Consider the following 22,039-nt stretch of genomic DNA (forward strand, 5'->3'; position numbering starts at 1 on the left):
CGTTTGCAATTGCACCATATTGTGTCAACATCAAACGGATCCGTCCCCATTGACTTGCATTGTAAGTCAGGACGGATCCGTTTGGCTCCGCACGGCCAGGCGGACACCAAAACGACTTTTTCCTTCATGTCCGTGGATCCTCCAAAAATCCGTGTCCGGAAGGAAAAACGGACACGGATAACGGAACCCATTTTTGCAGACCGCAAAAAAAACGGTTGTGTGCATGAGACCTTAAGCAAATGAACAATTTATTGCTCAACTGCAAAAGGTCTGTGGCTGTGTCATTTCAGAGGGGAGCCCCCTTCAAAGTCTAGATAGGTTTATCTGAAACTGCAGTGGTTTCTGCAGTCTCTTCTCTGCACTAATTATGTGAACAATTATATTGTAAAATGTCATATCACAGGATAAGGATCAATCATTTGTACAGTATAATGAGTACATACTTACCTCTACATATGGAAATACCATCCCTATCACATAGAGTCCGATCCAGTTGAGGCCACCAATGATCACAAACACTGCAGCTCGGGAACTGTGATTGGATATCTCTATAATTATTGCAACCGTTAATGTCCCTGTGGAGTAAAGACAATTCACCATATCACCAGACCTGAACACATGCCTGATCACCATGGAATAAAGAAACACTTCCATGAATTTTTTTCATCACATACTGTATTAGCAACATATGTTCTATGAGAATGTTCTATGTTCTATGTCATTTTTATATACAGTACAAAGTACAAGACTTGACAACATTAACAGCCCTATCTCCACGTGTGCCTCCCAGTTTCTATCTCTAACCTCCTGTTTTGGACCGTATACGGAACTATTCATTTCAATGGGTCTGCAAAAAAAATGGAAGTTACTCCATGTGCATTGCGTTTCCGTATGTCTGTATTTCTGTTCCGAAAAAATAGAACATGTCCTATTACTGTCCGCATTACAGACAAGGATAGTACTGTTCTATCAGGGTCCAGCTATTCCGTTTCACTAAATACGGAATGCACACGGACGTCATCCGTATTTTTTGCGGATCCGTTTTTTGCGGACCGCAAAATACATATGGTCGTGTGCATGAGCCCTAACTCTCAGACGCATAAAGTCAGTAACACACTTGACCATTTTTTCTTCCAGCTTAGCTCCGTTTCCAACTTTAGTAACTCTCCTCTCCTGCTCTCTGACCACAACTTTCCCCCCCTTCACTGTCACAAGTCCTTATCCATCTCAGCACATTATGTTACTTATCACACATTCAGAAATCTACAAGCCATTGACACTATTAAACTTACAGACTCTCTGCACTCATTACTGTCCCCAAACTCCTCCCTCTGCTATCCAGAACTGGCTGCTAAACATTATAATGACACTCTCAGGCCTCATGCACACGACCGTTGTGTGCATCCGTGGCCGTTGTGCCGTTTTCCGTTTTTTTTCGCGGACCCATTGACTTTCAATGGGTCCGTGGAAAAATCGGAAAATGCACCGTTTTGCAGCCGAGGCCGTGATCCGTGTATCCTGTCCGTCAAAAAAATAGGACCTGTCCTATTTTTTTGACGGACAACGGTTCACGGACCCATTCAAGTCAATGGGTCCGTGAAAGAACACGGATGCACACAAGATTGGCATCCGTGTCCGTGATCCGTGGCCGTAGGTTGCTTTCATACAGACGGATCCGAAGATCCGTCTGCATAAAAGCTTTTTCAGATCTAAGTTTTCACTTCGTGAAAACTCATATCCGACAGTATATTCTAACACAGAAGCGTTCCCATGGTGATGGGGACGCTTCTAGTTAGAATACACTACAAACTGTGTACAAGACTGCCACCTGCTGCCTGGCAGCACCCGATCTCTTACAGGGGGCCATGATCAGCACAATTAACCCCTTCAGGTGCGGCACCTGAAGGGGTTAATTGTACTATCATATCCCCCTGTAAGAGCTCAGGGCTGCCAGGCAGCAGGGGGCAGACCCCCCCTCCCCAGTTTGAATATCATTGGTGGCCAGTGCGGCCCCCCCCCTCCCTCTATTGTAATAAATCGTTGGTGGCACAGTGTGTGCCCACCATCGCCCCCCCCTCCCTCCCTCTATTGTAATAAATCGTTGGTGGCACAGTGTGCGCCCACCATTGCCCCCCCCCCTCCCTCCCTCTATTGTAATAAATTGTTGGTGGCACAGTGTGCGCCCACCATCGGCCCCCCTCCCTCTATAGCAGTAACAACATTGGTGGCCAGTGTGCGGCCTCCCATCTCCCCCCCCCCCCCCCCCCCGATCATTGGTGGCAGCGGAGTTCCGATCGGAGTCCCAGTTTAATCGCTGGGGCTCCGATCGGTAACCATGGCAACCAGGACGCTACTGCAGTCCTGGTTGCCATGGTTACTTAGCAATAGTACAATAGTAGAAGATTCATAGTTACCTGCTTGCTGCTGCGATGTTAGTGTCCGGCCGGGAGCTCCACCTACTGGTAAGTGACATGTCTGTGCGGCGCATTGCTAAAGAACTGTCACTTACCAGTAGGAGGAGCTCCCGGCCGGTCACAGACATCGCAGCAGCAAGCAGGTAAGTATGAATCTTCTACTATTGTACTATTGCTAAGTAACCATGGCAACCAGGGCTGCAGTAGCTTCCTGGTTGCCATGGTTACCGATCGGAGCCCCAGCGATTAAACTGGGAACTACGCTGCCACCAATGATCGGGGGGGGGGGGGATGGGAGGCCGCACACTGCCACCAATGTTGTTACTGCTATAGAGGGAGGGGGGGCCGATGGTGGGCGCACACTGTGCCACTAACGATTTATTACAATAGAGGGAGGGAGGGGGGGGGCGATGGTGGGCGCACACTGTGCCACCAACGATTTATTACAATAGAGGGAGGGAGGGGGGGCGATGGTGGGTGCACACTGTGCCACCAACGATTTATTACAATAGAGGGAGGGGGGGGGCCGCACTGGCCACCAATGATATTCAAACTGGGGAGGGGGGGTCTGCCCCCTGCTGCCTGGCAGCCCTGAGCTCTTACAGGGGGATATGATAGTACAATTAACCCCTTCAGGTGCCGCACCTGAAGGGGTTAATTGTGCTGATCACGGCCCCCTGTAAGAGATCGGGTGCTGCCAGGCAGCAGGGGGCAGTCTTGTACACAGTTTGTAGTGTATTCTAACTAGAAGCGTCCCCATCACCATGGGAACGCTTCTGTGTTAGAATATACTGTCGGATATGAGTTTTCACGAAGTGAAAACTTAGATCTGAAAAAGCTTTTATGCAGACGGATCTTCGGATCCGTCTGTATGAAAGCAACCTACGGCCACGGATCACGGACACGGATGCCAATCTTGTGTGCATCCGTGTTCTTTCACGGACCCATTGACTTGAATGGGTCCGTGAACCGTTGTCCGTCAAAAAAATAGGACAGGTCATATTTTTGGGACGGACAGGATACACGGATCATGGTCTCGGCTGCAAAACGGTGCATTTTCCGATTTTTCCACGGACCCATTGAAAGTCAATGGGTCTGCGAAAAAAAAACGGAAAACAGCACAACGGCCACGGATGCACACAACGGTCGTGTGCATGAGGCCTTAGTGTGTGGCACTATGATAACTCTTGGGCAGCATGCCCGCTGTCTCAGTGTTATGTTTCACACTAATCTTTCCTTTACCCCCGGTATTCAATCTCTTGTCTGCTCATGCCGCCTGCACCTCAAAAACATCTCTAGAATCTGCCCCTTTCTTACTGTGGAAAAAACAAAAAACTCTCATTGTTGCCCTGATCCATTCCCGCCTTGAATATTTAGGAAAGCAATACTGCAAGCAATTAGGTTAATCCCACAGTTTTAGACGCTCCCTAAAAACACATCTTTTAGGTTAGCCTAATGCATCATCTGATGTAACCCTGAAAATGAGGTACTGGGTACTATTAGGCAATATTTTTACATGAATAGGGATAATCCAGGTGACAGATTTCCTTTAACATAGCATATAGAAAGATTTAGGCTAGTTTCACACTAGCGGCACGGAGCTCCAGCAGGCTGTTCCAGTGGGTGAGCAGCCTGTCAGATATGTGGTGCTGCTAGTGCAATGCCAGCCCCCTGACTACTGCTCAAGCTCCATTGACTATAATGGGGGCGGGGCGGATTCTGGCGGCAGTACGGCAGCGCATGCTGAGAGGCGTCCAGAATAAAAGTATGACATGTCGTACTTTTATCCCGGCCGCCTCTCGGCATGTGCTGCCGCCAGAACTCCGCCCCGCCCCCATTATAGTCAATGGGGCCGGAGCGGTAGTCCAGGGGCATGCGTGCACTAATCACATTTTTAAGGGCAAGCAATACATACCTGGACCCAAGCCATAGAAAAAGATGAAAAAGAAAATGAGCACAGCACTGAGATATGGCATCCAAGAAGCCCAGCTCTAAGGTAAAGAGATAATATATATTATTTCATTGTATTAGTTCATTTATTTTATTCACCGCTACCCCTAAAATCATCAGGGGAGCAGTTTTATTCTGAAATTATTTTTATTACCGAAAAAGTGAGAGTGACTGTTAGACCAGCAAGCATCATAGCCATGCAGCCGTAACACCCAAGCAGGAGGACTTTTCTTCTGCAGTGTCCTGTTATCACACTCTGCAATTAAAATAATCAAGTGTCATTAAGGCATACTGTAGTTCACTATGTCATTGTTTGGTCAGAGACCATGAGCCAAAACCAGAAGTGGAGCCTACTCAGAGATAAGGTATAATGAAAAGATTTGTACCTGCTCCACTCGTGGTTTTGGCTCACAATCAATGCTGGAAATCACTGAACAAACACTGACCAAAACACTAATCTGTGAACTAGGGTTTACTAAACAGGAGGGGGATAATTATGAACAGAAAATGGACTTTTGCCGTAAACCCAGGAGGAGCAGAGCATAGGATGGGCGTGGTAGTGGCTCTGGCTGCAATAATTATTCACTGTGGCAATCCTCACATCGATGCTCTGTAGGGCCAGGGAGTGATAAGAGGGTGCACTCTGTCTTCCCTCGGGGCACACCCTGGTGTTGGGGATCCTGCCTGATGATAGTTTGGATGCCCTTGGTGTTGTGGGTTTGATGCAAGTCAGGAGATGTAGGTGCAGTGTTTGGTGTATGATGCGGGAGTTAGTAACCAGGCCAGTTGTAGAAGATTAATTTATCTCTTTACTAAACTTCAGAACGGGAGTTGTAGTACATCCAATTATATTAAGCTTTGTAACCTGAGGAAGGGGACCTGAGTATCCCAGAAACGAGTAGTTTTATCCTTGATGCATCTTATTTAATAAAAAGTAGAATTGATCTATTCCTAATTTGATCTTGCCGGAGGTCTTTGTGCCTAGCAGGGTTCCATTTGCACATCCAATGATATTAAGGCACAGTTCCAAGGCAAGTCACAGTGCATTCTCTTCCCAATAGCTGTATATAGGCAAATTGCAACAATGATGATAATAGGAGTAGTAGTCCCTGAGCGCCTTCTAAACACTTTGCAACCTTTCCGAGATGAAACTCTTAAAAATGTGGTAGCTATCCCAGACTACAAACCATCCACATGCAAACAGTCTATCAGCTCTGCAATCCCCAGACTGGGGGATGCATATTGTCAAACGGTCTGCCAAACCATTTTATAAGTGTGAAACGTGCCGTTAACTGATAATCCTTCCACAAGCAGCAAAGTCTATAGCCATAAACAGCGAATACCTTGCTAGCATGCATGGCCTTGTGTTCTTAGACAGTCTATGGATATCTGTTTCTCCTTCCCTCAGGGATTCTCTCCTTCACAGGAATGATGGCATAGGCGTCTGTCACAAGTAAAGCCCAAAAACAAATTGGTATCTGACCTGAATGCAGGGGCAGACTGGGAACTTAGTGGCCCTGGAAAAAAACTAAAAGTGGACCTATGTTGTAGGCGGGTCCAAATTGACAGAAGGCAGGACAAGAGAATTAGGCAGGGCTAGCAATACTGTAGTGCAGAAGAAAATATTGCCTCAGCAGAACCAGATATCACAGTGCAGCGCAAAAGTAATGCCCCAGCAGAACCAGATACCACAGTGCAGCACGAAATACTGCCTCCATCCAAACCAAATACCACAATGCAACACAATATATTGTCGCCCGTGCCACATTATGAAACTGTATCATCGTCCTGATGATGGCAATACAGTTGAATTTAGGATTGCACCAGCAGCCGCTGGCAGGTGCATAAGTGCCTGATGCTCCTAGCATTAATTAATGTTAAGAGCATCAGATCATTATATACCTGGCTGGTGGCCAAAAGGAGGGCTTGGGGGGCTCTCTTGGCATTGGCCCACTGGGAAATTTCCCTCTAGGGTCTATTGTCAGTCTGCCCATGACTGAACAGTATGTAGAGCTTAACTGAGCCTTGGATAATGTGATACTGTCTAGAATCCCTCAAAGGGGAAAGCTAGTTTCTTCTGCTGAGTCAGGGCATAATTAACTAAACACCTATAGACAGCTTTTGGGAATACATACAAATTATAATACAAAACATGAATTATTTTGGTAATGTACCACATTAACACTTTGCAAGGCCCCGAAAAACATGGCTTTCCAGTCTAAAACTAAAGAACAGCATCCATTGCTGCCAAAATACCAGCTTACTGCAGGTTGCTCACCCATAAAACTTTCATAACCTCTTAATGACTTTATTAAAGTGTATCTAAAAAAAAAGTTGAATAAAGTATTAAAACCTATTGTAAATGCCCTAAAATGTTTTTTTTTTCTAATATACATTTTTTTTTTCCATGCAAAAAGCTCAGGGGCCTATGGCGCCTTGCAATCAATACTGTGTGTGTGGGAGTACAGATTACCCTGTGGCTGCAGTGAGTGCTGTAAGCGCTCCATAGCACATCTCTGCTCCTATCTGTGCCAGCGCTGCTCTCCAAAAGCATGGTATAGATATGCTATGCCATGCTTTAGCAGAACGGGCACAGGCAGAGCAGCGATGTGCAATGCTAAGCTCCTGTGCCTACTTGTTCCGCTCTGCTAGAACCTACACCATGCAGACCGGAACAGGCAGCATTGTACACTGGTGTGTATGGTAGTATGGATTGCAAAGCACTATAGACACCTGAACTTCAGTAAGGTATAAGGAATAATCAAGTATATTATAAAAATAATTTTAGAGCATTAATAGTAGATTTTAATAATTTTTTCAATAATTTTAGGCATACTTTTTAAAAAGAATCTGTCACAATGGGGTCCAAAAATGAACTACTGTAATTGCTGGATAGTTCAAGTGACACAAATGCAGAATATTTTATTGTTAGCCTACTGTAGCTTCACATCTCCGGCATCCCAGATTCGGCAGGCTGTTCCAGCAGAGAACAGCCTGCTGGAGTTCTCTGGATCCGGCGCTGCCAGATAGTACTGCGCACCCCCAAACCCCATAGACTACAATGGGATCTGGTGAGCAACAGCCTGCCGGATCCAGTATGCCGCAGATGTGAACGTACCCTAATGTCTTCTATTTGGCCTTCCTCTGCAGTCTGCCCACAAAGTGTATGTGTTCTGAAGCACTTTGGACTAGAGTCCTGTTCATTATATATCACAGCTAAGGGGTCCTTGCTATACACATAGAGAATGGGCACTTTGTGCGCTTACTGTGGGAAAATACAAGTGAGTTGAAAGATACAAATTACATATTCTAAAGCTTTGTCTTTACCTCAATCCAGTAGTTCGGGATGGGGAAGAAGGGGTTCATTGCGCCTAATATTGCATGACTGACAGCTCAGGACATGGATGCGATAGTGTGGGGACCCAATCTTTCCCAGAATGTTTTCCTAATAGGCAGATTTGAAATCTGAAGCATGTCAGTTTATGTTGTGGATTTCCACTGCAGCTATCAGTCTTTGCAATGGGGAGAGGGTAAAATCCACCGCCATTTTCACATCAAAAAGCAAATGTTATACATGTGGAGTATTGGTCACATGTGAAAGTAGCCTTATGGTGGGTGGCCAAGCAGTGTTTCTGAAATATCAGATGTAACCAATCTAAATACTCACACATAGAATGACAGCCATAAGCTCAAAACCTCCCATTCCTATAGTCATATAGGGGATTTTCTCCAGAGGCAAATCAGCAGTGAGAAAAATACTTCTTGCATAATAGAAAATCTGAAACAGTTTAAGGAGAAAAAAATAAATTTGTACAGTGGTCCATCAAGTGACAGTAGCCTCAAGCTACCATATTTTCAACATACAATTGTTTTTCCTGGGTCACTGTTAGGCCAGGATCACATTACTGCTAGTTGTTCTGCTCTGTTACAGGAGGAGAACAACGGAAGTGGAGAATTGGGCACATAACTGACTCGAATGGAGCTGAACAGACTACAATGGAGTTCAGTTTCCGTTCGTAATCCTGTTTTTCTTAGTGCACGAAAAAGTCCTGCATGCAGGACTTTCTCATCTGGTAAAATAAAACAGATTCTGAACAGTAACTGAATGGACTCCATTGTAGTGCATGCAGGACTTTATCATCTGGTCTTCTTAATTGAATCTGCAACGGAGGCCCCGAATGGCGCTTCCAACGCAGATTTGAACTTGAAACTGGAAGATCCAACATCAGCATCTCGCTAGTATTAGTGCAATTTTATACAATTGAGTGCTTTAAAAAGGAAAAACAACATTAAAACAACATTTTAATTAAGCTAACGGGCCAAATAACAGCTCTAAATGTCTGCAAGTATGGATTTTTCGAACTCTTAACATTTCCAAAGAACAGAATTTAGAACAGCAGGGCAGATTTACTAAGGTTTTGCACCAAATGAAGGGACCAAGCCCTCCTCATGGACGCTGACCAGGTACATAATGGTATGATGCTCTCAGCATTAATTAATGCTAGGAGCATTAGGTACTTATGCCCCTGGTCAGTAGTGATGAGCGGCAGGGGTCATATTCGAATTCGCGATATTTCACAAATATTTTGTAGAATTTTCGTTGAATATTTGCAAAATCGAATATTCGTTATATTCGGCAAGGTAATGATCGTGTAATATGCGAATTTTCGTAATCCGAATTTTTATTGCAAATTTTTCAACTTACAACTATTAGACAAAGAAGATTATAGAACTATATTAGCTAAATTGCTATAACTTAATTTTTTCGAATATTCGTAATAATCTAAAACAAGAATATATAGCAATATAGCGAATATTCGAAAAAAACGAATATAGAGCAATTTAGCTAATATTGTGCTAAAATCTTCTTTGTCTAATAGTTGTAATTTTTTTCTCATCTGAAGTTCAGATTGGAAAAAAATTACAACTATAAAAAAAAAAGACTATAGCACTATATTAGCTAAATTGCTCTATATTTGTTTTTTTTTCTGAATATTCGCTATATTGCTATAACTGTTTTTTCGAATATTCGTAATATTCTAAAACAAGAATATATAGAAATATAGAGTATATACGAAAAAACGAATATAGAGCAATTTAGCTAATATAGTGCTATAATCTTTTTTTTAATAGTTGTAATGTTTTTCCAATCTGAACTTCAGATGAGAAAAAAAATTACAACTATTAGACAAAGAAGATTATAGCACTATATTAGCTAAATTGCTCTATATTAGTTTTTTTTCGAATATTCGCTATATTGCTATATATTCCTGTTTTAGAATATTACGAATATTTGAAAAAACAAAGTTATAGCAATATTGCGAATATTCGGGGAAAAAAATTAATACAGAGCAATTTAGCTAATATAGTGCTATAATCTTCTTTGTCTAATAGTTGTGTTGAAAAATTCACAATAAAAATTTGCATTACAAAAATTTGCAAACAACACTACTCCTTAAGTCAAATATACTGCAGCCTTCTCATTGGCCCACAAGCTAGAAGCAGGGAGGGATCATGTGTACTGATTTAAAAAAAAATGGAATATTCGAAATTACGAATATATATCACTATATTCGAAATATTCATGAATTTGCGAAGTACCTATATTCGCGATAAAAATTCGAATATTCGTGATCAACACTACTGGCCAGCAGTCGCAGCTGCCTTCCTGAATTCAACTGTATAACCATCGTCCAGTATGGTGATAGGATGGTATTTTGTGTTGCACTGCGGTATTGCTGGCCCCACACCTTCTGTCACCTTTGGACCTGCCTACAACATAGCAGTGATGAGGGGCAATATTCAAATTTGTGATATTTCGCGAATATTTGGGCAAATATTCTTCATATATATTAGAGAACTCGTCATCTCCAGTCATTATTTTCTTGATTGCAAAAATTGGAGAATTTGCAATAAAAATTTACGATACAAAAATTTGCGATCAACACTACTCCTAAAGTCAAAGATATTGCAGCCTTCTCATTGGCCCACAAGCAAGAAGCAGTTAGGGATCATGGGTACTGATGAAAAAAATCTAGAAGATTCGCGATTACAAAGATATAGCACTATATTCTAGATATTCGCGAATTCTCGAAGTTCCAATATTCGTGATAAAATTTGCGATTAGAATATTTGCAATCAACACTACAACATAGGTGCCACTTTTATTTATTTTTTTCCAGGGCCACTTTAAGTTCCCAGTCCGCCCCTCAGGGTGTTGGGTTATGGGCAGGTTCTCTATGGCCTGACTCATTTACCAATATGTACACCAGAAAACTTGTGTACATTTCATCTGATATCTACGTCAGTTCCGTGCTGGCACCAGATTTATCATAGCGGCTGACCCTGGATGATAAACCTGGCACATCTTTAGAAGTTTAGTTTTTGAAGGCCTTTTTTCTGCACTCTTGCATTTTAATGGAATTTTTTACACCTGTTTTTCAGTAAAACCACCAGCTTACTGGCTTCTTTTAAAAATAAAATACAACATGCTGTAACCAATGATAATGAGCAAACACACTGCAACAAAACGGCTAAAAAAAGGTTCAAACACACAGGCAAGAAAAAAGGGATATCATTATTCTGGCAGTTATTAGAGTGGTAAAAAACCGCCAGACAAAATGCATTTGTGTAGGGAGACTTAAAGGCTACTTACACCTTTGGGGAATATTTTTTTTATTATTGCATTTCACCAGCTTGGAGCTAAAAATCATATTTTCAATTGGTCTTTATTAAAAAATATTGAGCCGTTTTGTCACAAAGGGTTAACTGTTTTTCTAACATCTAATAACCTTTCACACTAGCGTTAGAGGAATCAGGCAGGCAGTTCTGTTGCCGGAACTGCCTGCCGGATCCGGAAATCCGTGTGCAAACGGATACCATTTGTTTCCGGATGCGGATCCATTTGACAAATGCATTGAAATACCGGACCATCTCTCTGGTGTCATCCAGAAAACGAATCCAGTATTTATTTTTTAAATTTTTTTAAGGGGCCTACGCATGCGCAGACCGGAAAACTGGATTAGTTTTTCCGGAACACTTGGTACCGGATCTGGCATTAATACATTTCCATGGAAAATTATTTCGGATCCGGCATTCTGGCATTTGTTCCGGAAAAAATACCGTACAGTGACTGAACTGAAGACATCCTGATGCATACTGAACGGAATGCTTTCCATTCAGAATGCATTAGGACACAACTAAAGAGTTTTTTTTCAGTATTGAGCTCCTAGGACGGAACTCAATACCGGAAAACTTTAACGCTAGTGTGAAAGTACCCTAAGAGGTCATAAATAGGGATGAGCGAACCCGAACTGTATAGTTCGGGTTTGTACCGAATTTTGGGGTGTTCGTGACACGGACCCGAACCAAAACATTTACGTAAAAGTTCGGGTTCGGTGTTCGGCACTTTCTTGGTGCTTTTTGAAAGGCTGCAAAGCAGCCAATCAACAAGGGTAATACTACTTGCCCCAAGAGGCCATCACAGCCATGCCTACTATTGGCATGGCTGTGATTGGCCAGTGCAGCATGTGACCCAGCCTCTATTTAAGCTGGAGTCACGTAGCACCGCACGATTAGGCAGGGATTAACTCAGCAAAAACACTTACCCTGGGTTCACACCTGAGCGTTCCTCAAACGCGCGTTTTACGCGCGTTTTTGTCGCGCGTTTTTATGCGCGTTTTTTGTAATAGTAAACACGCGTTTGACGCGCGTTTGTGTCATTGACTGCAGTGTCCTATGGCCACAAACGCGCGTCAAAACGCCCCAAAGAAGCTCAAGTACTTGTTTGAGCGTCGGGCGTTTTACAGCGCGTTCGTACGCGCTGTAAAACGCCCAGGTGTGAACCCTTCCCATAGGGAAGCATTGGTTTTCATGTCTTAAGCGTTTTACAGCGCGTTTGAACGCGCTGTAAAACGCTCAGGTGTGAACCCAGGGTTAATGAAGTGATCGATCTACAGCTTTGAATCATTCAACTTCTGCTAGTTAATTGCTCACTGTTTTTAGGCTGCCCAGAGCTTTTTTCTGGGGTGATCGGCGGCCATTTTGTGTCTTGTGGTGCGCCAGCACAAGCTGCCACCAAGTCCATTTAACCATCAATAGTAGTTTTTTTTTTTTTTTGCTATATCCTACATCAGGGGCTTGGCTGTGCTTATTGTCACCCCTAGAAACTCAGGATAGAATTTTCTATATTTTATTGAGGGGTGAAATTCACTTGCAAAAATAACAATCCCCTAAATCTGGTGTTCCAGCTGTGGTTAGCCAAGTGTAATACTGTCTGCTGTCTGGCAAAGGATATATTTTTTTCTGGGGTGAAATTCAATTGCCAAAATAGCAATACCCTAAATCTGGTGTTCCAGCTGTGGCTGCACAAATTTTTTAGAGTCCGTCAAAGCATAGTTTTTGTTCTGGGTTGAAATTCAAATCCCAAAATAGCAATACCCTAAATCACAGAGGTTTCTGCTGTTGCAGGCCAAGTTTAAATCTGTCCGTAAAAGGGTATATTACACTCAGAGTGCATCTCCAAGTGTATTTTTTTCCGTAAAAGGGTATATTACACAAACTTTTAAATTACAATTGCTGAAAGCATAAGCCTTTAAATTTGCACGCACTATTGTGCATCTCAGTGTATTTCTGTCCGTAAAAGGGTATATTACATTCAAGGTGCAAATTCAAGTGCTTATAGGGTCCTCCTCAACAACTTCACACGCTACCGTGCATCTCCAAGTGTAATTCTGTCCATAAAAGGATACCTTTCATCCAGGGCCTAAATACTAGGCCTACAATTTATATTCAGCTAAATCTGTGGTTACTGCTGTGCCTGTATTAGTGTAATACGGTACCTAAATAGATAGCCAGATAGTGTTAGGTGCCCTGTAAAAAAAGGCCTGAATTAGAATTCAATACATTGGGCCAAATAATTTTTTTCTTATTGTGGTGAACGGTAACAATGAGGAAAACATCCAGTAAAGGACGCGGACACGGACATGGTCGTGGTGGTGTTAGTGGACCCTCTGGTGCTGGGAGAGGACGTGGCCATTCTGCCACAGACAACGGTCCTAGTGAACCAACTACCTCAGGTCCCAGTAGCCGCCAGAATTTACAGCGATATTTGGTAGGGCCAAATGTCGTTCTAAGGATGGTAAGGCCTGAGCAGGTACAGACATTAGTCAATTGAGTGGCCGACAGTGGATCCAGCACGTTCACATTATCTCCCACCCAGTCTTCTGCAGAAAGCGCACAGATGGCGCCTGAAAACCAAGCCCATCAGTCTGTCACATCACCCCCATGCATATCAGGGAAACTGTCTGAGCCTCAAGTTATGCAGCAGTCTCTTATGCTGTTTGAAGACTCTGCTGGCAGGGTTTCCCAAGGGCATCCACCTAGTCCTTCCCCAGCGGTGGAAGACATAGAATGCACTGACGCACAACCACTTATGTTTCCTGATGATGAAGACATGGGAAGACCACCTCAGCACGTCTATGATGATGATGAAACACAGGTGCCAACTGCTGCATCTTTCTGCAGTGTGCAGACTGAACAGGAGGTCAGGGAGGAAGACTTGGCGGAAGACGATGCAGGGGACGATGAGGTCATAGACCCCACATGGAATGAAGGTCATGCCACTGACTTTCAGAGTTCAGAGGAAGAGGCAGTGGTGAGACCGAGCCAACAGCGTAGCAAAAGAGGGAGCAGGGGCAAAAGCAGAACACCCGCTGCCAAGAGAGTTCGCCTGCTACTGGCCACCGCCACCTGGGACCAAGCACCCCAAAGGCAGCTTCAAGGAGTTCCCTGGTTTGGCAGTTCTTCAAACAATGTGCTGACGACAAGACCCGAGTGGTTTTCACACTGTGCCATCAGAGCCTGAAGCGAGGCATTAACGTTCTGAACCTTAGCACAACCTGCATGACCAGGCATCTGCATGCAAAGCATGAACTGCAGTGGAGTAAACACCTTAAAAACAAGGAACTCACTCAGGCTCCCCCTGCTACCTCTTCTGCTGCTGCCTCGGCCTCTTCCTCCGCCTCGGGAGGAACGTTGGCACCTGCCGCCCAGCAAACAGAGGATGTACCACCAACACCACCACCTCCATCACCAAGTATCTCCACCATGTCACACGGCAGCATTCAGCTCTCTCTCTAACAAACATTTGAGAGAAAGTGTAAATTCCCACCTAGCCACCCTCGATCCCTGGCCCTGAATGGCAGCATTTCTAAACTACTGGCCTATAAAATGCTGTCATTCAGGCTGGTGGACACAGACAGCTTCAAACAGCTCATGTCGCTTGCTGTCCCACAGTATGTTGTTCCCAGCCGCCACTACTTCTCCAAGAGAGCCGTGCCTTCCCTGCACAACCAAGTATCCGATAAAATCAAGTGTGCACTGCGCAACGCCATCTGTGGCAAGGTCCACCTAACCACAGATACGTGGACCAGTAAGCATAGCCAGGGACGCTATATCTCCCTAACTGCACACTGGGTAAATGTAGTGGCGGCTGGGCCCCAGACGGAGAGTTCTTTGGCGCACGTCCTTCCGCCGCCAAGGATCGCAGGGCAACATTCTTTGCCTCCTGTAGCCTCCTCCTCCTACTCGGCTTCCTCCTCCTCTTCTTCCACCTGCTCATCCAGTCAGCCACACACCTTCACCACAAACTTCAGCACAGCCCAGGGTAAACATCAGCAGGCCATTCTGAAACTCCTATGTTTGGGGGACAGGCCCCACACCGCGCAGGAGTTGTGGCGGGGTATTGAACAACAGACCGACGAGTGGTTGCTGCCGGTGAGCCTCGAGCCCGGCCTGGTGGTGTGCGATAATGGGCGAAATCTCGTCGCAGCTCTGGGACTAGCCGGTTTGACGCACATCCCTTGCCTGGCGCATGTGCTGAATTTGGTGGTGCAGAAGTTCATTCACAACTACCCCGACATGTCAGAGCTGCTGCATAAAGTGCGGGCCGTCTGTGCGCGCTTCCGGCGCTCACATCCTGCCGCTGCTCGCCTGTCTGCACTACAGCGTAACTTCGGCCTTCCCGCTCACCGCCTCATATGTGACGTGGCCAGTTCCAGTGGTGGGTGACATGAAGCCTGATTCTCTGCTGTGACATGAAGCCTGATTCTCTGCTTTGGGACCTCTCTCCTCTGTCTGGGTGCCGGGGCCTAAATATCTGAAAGTGGCCTGTTCCAGTGGTGGGTGACATGAAGCCTGATTTTCTGCTATGGGACCTCTCTCCAATTGATATTGGTTAATTATTTTTTTTTTATTCATTTCCCTATCCACGTTTGTTTGCAGGGGATTTACCTACATTTTGCTGCCTTTTGCAGCCCACTAGCCCTTTTCTGGGCTATTTATACAGCCTTTTTAGTGCCAAACATTTTCAGGAAGTTCGGCCGAACTTCTCGAACCCAAACACTTATTTAAGTCACATTCTTATCAGTAAGATAAGGATTGGGCTTTAATGAGCGTTTAAAAGCTCAGAGAGCAGAGATAAGGAGTCTGTCTGCTCGATGACGGAAAAGAGAGAAAATCCACAGGCTGCTACAAGAGCATCTCAGCTATGTACAGAAAAGGCCTCCATATTTAAGACCAATTGAAAAAAATATATATTTTTAGCTCATAATAAGTACAATGCACTAATATCAATTGGCCCCAAAGGTGTACATAGCCTTTAAAGAAAAACAAACAGTCAGTATGATCAACCGATTTAAAACAGTCCTATTGCCTGGTAAGGTGATTGCGTTTCATCAATTTGGAGCTAAAAATCTTTTTTTCAATTGGTCTTTATTAAAAATATTGAGCTGTTTTGTCACAAAGGGTTAACTGTTTTTCTAACATCTAATAACCTTACACCCTAGCGTTAGAGAAATCCAACAGGCAGTTCCGTTGCCAGAACTGCCTGCCGGATCCGGAAATCTGTTTGCAGACGGATACCATTTGTTTCCAGATCCAGATGCGGATACATTTGACAAATGCATTGAAATACCGGATCCGTTTCTCTGGTGTCATCCGGAAAGCGGATCCGGTATTTATTTTTTTCTCATTTTTAAGGATCTATGCATGCGCAGACTGGAAAACTGGATCAGTTTTTTCTCGAACACTTGGTACCAGATCTGGCATTAATACATTTCATTGGAAAATAATGCCATATCCGGCATTCCAGCATGTGTTCCGGAAATTTTGGCAGGAGAAAATACTGCAGCATGCTGCAGTATTTTCTCCGGCCAAATACCGTACAGTGACTAAACTGAAGACATCCTGATGCATACTAAAAGGAATGCTTTCCATTGAGAATGCATTAGGACAACAATACCGGAAAACTTTAGCGCTAGTGTGAAAGTACCCTAAGAGGTCATAAACACTTATTTAAGTCACATTCTTATCAATGAGTGTTTAGAAGATCAGAGAGCAGAGATAAGGAGTCCGTCTGCTCGATGATGGAAAAGAGAGAAAATCCACAGGCTGCTACTAGAGCATCTCAGCTATGTACAGAAAAAGGCCTCCATATTTAAGACCAATTGAAAAAAAGTATTTTAGCTCATAATGAGTACAATGCACTAATATAAATTGTCCCCAAAGGTGTACATAGCCTTTAAAGAACATCAGTCAATATGATGAACCCATTTAAAACAGTCCTATTGCCTGGTAGGGTTGGTGTTGAGTAAAAATATAGCTTTCTTTTGTTGGGTGAACTAAATCAGAGATGTCTAATTTTAATGCTTATGCAAATTAGAAATTTTGGGCACCAAAGGGCTAGCCAGAGCCCTTGGAGCAATGTTAACACAATGGCCATGTGCTCTATACACTCCCCCTTCCCTGTGACTGACAGGGCTAGACATCTTATCCAGCCCAGTGTTCTAGCACTTGCGCAGTGCCTCAGTAAGTTGACCCTTGCAAACTAGACTAGATGTCTAGCCCTGTCAATCAAAGTCGAGAGAGGAGTGCATAGAGCACAGGGGTGCTCCAAGGGCTCCAGCCAGCCCCTTGACACTCAAATTTGCTAATTTACATTAATATAAATAGGTAGCTATTGCTGCAGCAGTCCACCCTACAGACAAAAGAAATGTATCATTTAGCACGGCATAATGAACTGTACCAGGCAATATGCCTGACTTAATGGGGTTGATTATGCTAACAAATGCTCCTTAAATAATTAATAAATGTATTGAAAGGTATATATGTCAGTTTTAGGCACAAATTGCACCAAAATTCTAGTGCATTTTCAATAGTTAATCTGCCCACAATAGATCACAGCTTGACCAATGTGGTCTTCGGACTTGAATTTAGCCATATCAGAAGACCAATTTGAATAGATATCCAGCCAAAATTTGATCACTGTAACACCTATTTTTTTATTACTTGTGGAGGCCTTTTTTCTTATAATGTCCATTTGTATGTTTACATTGAATATGTAAAGAAATGACTTAACTGCATTGATGCCAGACATCTGAATAGTAACTGTAATGACAATCAAGACGTACAGCTGCCAACGTTGGGATGGATCTCTCACCAGCTCCATTACAGTCATGCTTTTAGATTTCTTGTGCATCTCCTGCACTGACAAAATTTCATTCATCTCTGATTGATAGTCTCCAGGCCCCCAAATTCTGTGCATAGCTAGAATACCAGGAAAATTGCTTGGAATTAACTTATTGAGATCATCAAATGAATCAAATATGGGGGGTCTTTCCTGGGTCATCGGAACTTGAGACCAGACTCAACATACAATGCCTCCGACACTGCTGATCTCTGGTCCATGTGATTGACTGGAAGATCCAACCAATCATCATGGCCATTTCAAAGGTAAAACACCTGTATTGACTGTCTACTAGTGCCTCTCTTCAATACAGTAGTGCTACTACATGTGCCAAGATGAGCTTCTCCTTTGGACACCAGATGAGGGAAGCTCCATTGTATTTTTCTAAACCCTGAAAAAGCTCCTCTCCTCTAAACAGAAAGGGATTTACAGCTTTCAGCAGCTCTTTCTGGCTGTTATATGTAAGGACTTACGTTATGTGTAGTAGTTAGTTGCTTAATTTCCTTAAATTTTATGTTATTTTAGGATGATATGTTGGGGCTTTGGAACCAATTACCAGTTTTCCATAACATTATGGTCTCAAGTTCCAATGGTTTTAGCTTACAATTAGGAAAGATGTGGCACTCGTGTCCTATTTAACCACTTCAACCCCGCTAGCTGAAACCCCCTTAATGACCAGGCCACTTTTTACACTTCTGCACTACACTAATTTCACCGTTTATTGCTCGGTCATACAACTTACCACCCAAATGAATTTTACCTCCTTTTCTTCTCACTAATAGAGCTTTCATTTGGTGGTATTTCATTGCTGCTGACATTTTTACTTTTTTTGTTATTAATTGAAATTTAACGATTTTTTTGCAAAAAAATGAAATTTTTCACTTTCAGTTGTAAAATTTTGCAAAAAAAATGACATCCATATATAAATTTTTCGCTAAATTTATTGTTCTACGTGTCTTTGATTTAAAAAAATGTTTGGGTCAAAAAAAAATGGTTTGGGTAAAAGTTATAGCGTTTACAAACTATGGTACAAAAATGTGAATTTCTGCTTTTTGAAACAGCTCTGACTTTCTGAGCACCTATCATGTTTCCTGAGGTTCTACAATGCCCAGACAGTACAAACACCCCACAAATGACCCCATTTCGGAAAGTAGACACCCTAAGGTATTCACTGATGGGCATAGTGAGTTCATAGAACTTTTTATTTTTTGTCACAAGTTAGCGGAAAATTATGATTTTTTTTTTCCCATTTTTTTATACAAAGTTGGCATTTGACCAAGATATTTATCTCACCCAGCATGGATATATGTAAAATGACACCCCAAAACACATTGCCCAACTTCTCCTGAGTATGGCGATACCAGATGTGTGACACTTTTCTGCAGCCCAGGTGGGCAAAGGGGCACACATTCCAAAGAGCACCTTTAGGATTTCACCGGCCATTTTTTACAGATTTTGATTTCAAACTACTTCTCACGCATTAGGGCCCCTAAATTGCCAGGGCAGTATAACTACCCCACAAGTGACCCCATTTTGGAAAGAAGACACCCCAAGGTATTCCGTGAGGGGAATGGCGAGTTCCTAGAATTTTAAATTTTTTGTCACAAGTTAGTGGAATATGAGACTTTGTTAGAAAAAAAAAAAATCATAATTTTCCGCTAACTTGTGACAAAAAAAATTAAAAATTCCAGGAATTCGCCATGCCCCTCACGGAATACCTTGGGGTGTCTTCTTTCCAAAATGGGGTCACTTGTGGGGTAGTTATACTGCCCTGGCATTCTAGGGGCCCTAATGTGTGCAAAGTAGTTTGAAATCAAAATGTGTAAAAAATGACCTGTGAAATCCTAAAGGTGCTCTTTGGAATGTGTGCCCCTTTGCCCACCTAGGCTGCAAAAAAGTGTCACACATGTGGTATCGCCGTACTCAGGAGAATGTATTTTGGGGTGTCAGTTTACATATACCCATGCTGGGTGAGAGAAATATCTTGGCAAAAGACAACTTTTCCAATTTTTTTATACAAAGTTGGCATTTGACCATGATATTTATCTCACACAGCATGGGTATATGTAAAATGACACCCCAAAACACATTCCCCAACTTCTCCTGAGTACGGCAATACCACATGTGTGACACTTTTTTGCAGCCTAGATGCGCAAAGCGGCCCAAATTCCTTTTAGGAGGGCATTTTTAGACATTTGGATCCCAGACTTCTCACGCTTTCGGGCCCCTAAAATGCCAGGGCAGTATAAATACCCCACATGTGACCCCATTTTGGAAAGAAGACATCCCAAGGTATTCCGTGAGGGGCATGGCGAGTTCCTAGAATTTTTTTTTTTTGGCACAAGTTAGCGGAAATAGATTTTTTTTGTATTTTCTCACAAAGTCTCCCTTTCCGCTAACTTGGGAAAAGGGAGATCTTTCATGGACTCAATATGCCCCTCACGGAATACCTTGGGGTGTCTTCTTTCCGAAATGGGGTCACATGTGGGGTATTTATACTGCCCTGGCATTTTAGGGGCCTAAAGCGTGAGAAGAAGTCTGGAATATAAATGTCTAAAAAAATTTACGCATTTGGATTCTGTGAGGGGTATGGTGAGTTCATGTGAGATTTTATTTTTTGACACAAGTTAGTGGAATATGAGACTTAGTAAGAAAAAACAAACACAAAAAAAAAGAAAAAATTTCCGCTAACTTGGGCCAAAAAAAATGTCTGAATGGAGCCTTACAGGGGGTGATCAATGACAGGGGGGTGATCAATGACATGGGGGTGATCAGGAAGTCTATATGGGTGATCACCCCCCTGTCATTGATCACCCCCCTGTAAGGCTCCATTCAGACGTCCGTATGCGTTTTGCGGATCCGATCCATGTATCCGTGGATCCGTAAAAATCATACGGACGTCTGAATGGAGCCTTACAGAGGGGTGATCAATCACAGGGGGGTGATCAATGACAGTGGGGGTGATCAGGAAGTCTATATGGGTGATCACCCCCTTGTCATTGATCACCCCCCTGTAAGGCTCCATTCAGACGTCCGTATGTGTTTTACGGATCCGATCCATGTATCCGTGGATCCGTAAAAATCATACGGACGTCTGAATGGAGCCTTACAGGGGGGTGATCAATGACAGGGGGGTGATCAGGAAGTCTATATGGGTGATCACCCCCATGTCATTGATCACCCCCCTGTAAGGCTCCATTCAGACGTCCGTATGTGTTTTGCGGATCCGATCCATGTATCCATGGATCCGTAAAAATCATACGGACATCTGAATGGAGCCTTACAGGGGGGTGATCAATGACAGGGGGGTGATCAATGACGGGGGGGCGGGTGATCAGGGAGTGTATATGAAGTGATCAGGGGTTCATAAGGGGTTAATAAGTGACAGGGGGGGTGTAGTGTAGTGTAGTGTAGTGGTGTTTGGTGCTACTTTACACAGCTACCTGTGTCCTCTGGTGGTCGATCCAAACAAAAGGGACCACCAGAGGACCAGGTAGCAGGTATATTAGACGCTGTTATCAAAACAGCGTCTAATATACCTGTTAGGGGTTAAAAAAATCACATCTCCAGCCTGCCAGCGAACGATCGCCGCTGGCAGGCTGGAGATCCACTCTCTTACCTTCCTGTACTAGAGAACAGTCTTTATATTATTTGGCAACATATTATACACTATATCTACTTTTATCCTTATTCTCAGTTTACTAGCAAGTGTTTAATTTAATAGATTTTTTGGTTTATTCTTTGTTTAATTTTCTTAGTATAATATCATGTTCATTTTATTCCTACGTATAATCATGCCCCTCAAGCATTATATAGGAATTACTTACTATGCGTACTCTACCTAATCATGCTCTTACTACATTAGACATCCTTCTTGATTGTTGACATAATTTCATAATCACATCATGTTACCCTGTTCAATTTTACTCACTTGACTGTAAGAGTATATATAGATATTTATATATTTTATTTTATTATTTTCCGATATTTATGTATGTTATTTTCTGTACTCTTGTCATCTAGTGTTTGATAAAGGTCCCAGAGGGACCTAAACGTCACATGTACACACTTGAAGTAGGCTTGCATATGAAAACCAAATAAAAATAAGCACAGTATTTTAAACACATCTTAAGGAGTGCCTAAGTATTTT

General features: G+C 43.1%; 1 protein-coding gene across 1 annotated transcript in view; it reads right to left on the reverse strand.

Annotated features, from left to right (window-relative positions):
• LOC122924438 (solute carrier family 2, facilitated glucose transporter member 9-like) overlaps positions 1 to 22,039 on the reverse strand; it is an 89,590-nt gene that overhangs the window by 4,745 nt on the left and 62,806 nt on the right. The window contains exons 7-11 of the mRNA XM_044275535.1: positions 17,782 to 17,969; positions 8,032 to 8,142; positions 4,519 to 4,620; positions 4,330 to 4,405; positions 448 to 575 (exon numbers count right to left, since the gene is read on the reverse strand). Of these exons, the coding sequence (XP_044131470.1) occupies positions 448 to 575; positions 4,330 to 4,405; positions 4,519 to 4,620; positions 8,032 to 8,142; positions 17,782 to 17,969 (605 nt within the window). The remainder of the gene's footprint in view (positions 1 to 447; positions 576 to 4,329; positions 4,406 to 4,518; positions 4,621 to 8,031; positions 8,143 to 17,781; positions 17,970 to 22,039) is intronic.

This window comes from Bufo gargarizans, chromosome 1, assembly GCF_014858855.1.
Source record: "Bufo gargarizans isolate SCDJY-AF-19 chromosome 1, ASM1485885v1, whole genome shotgun sequence".
In the NCBI taxonomy this organism is placed as follows: domain Eukaryota; kingdom Metazoa; phylum Chordata; class Amphibia; order Anura; family Bufonidae; genus Bufo; species Bufo gargarizans.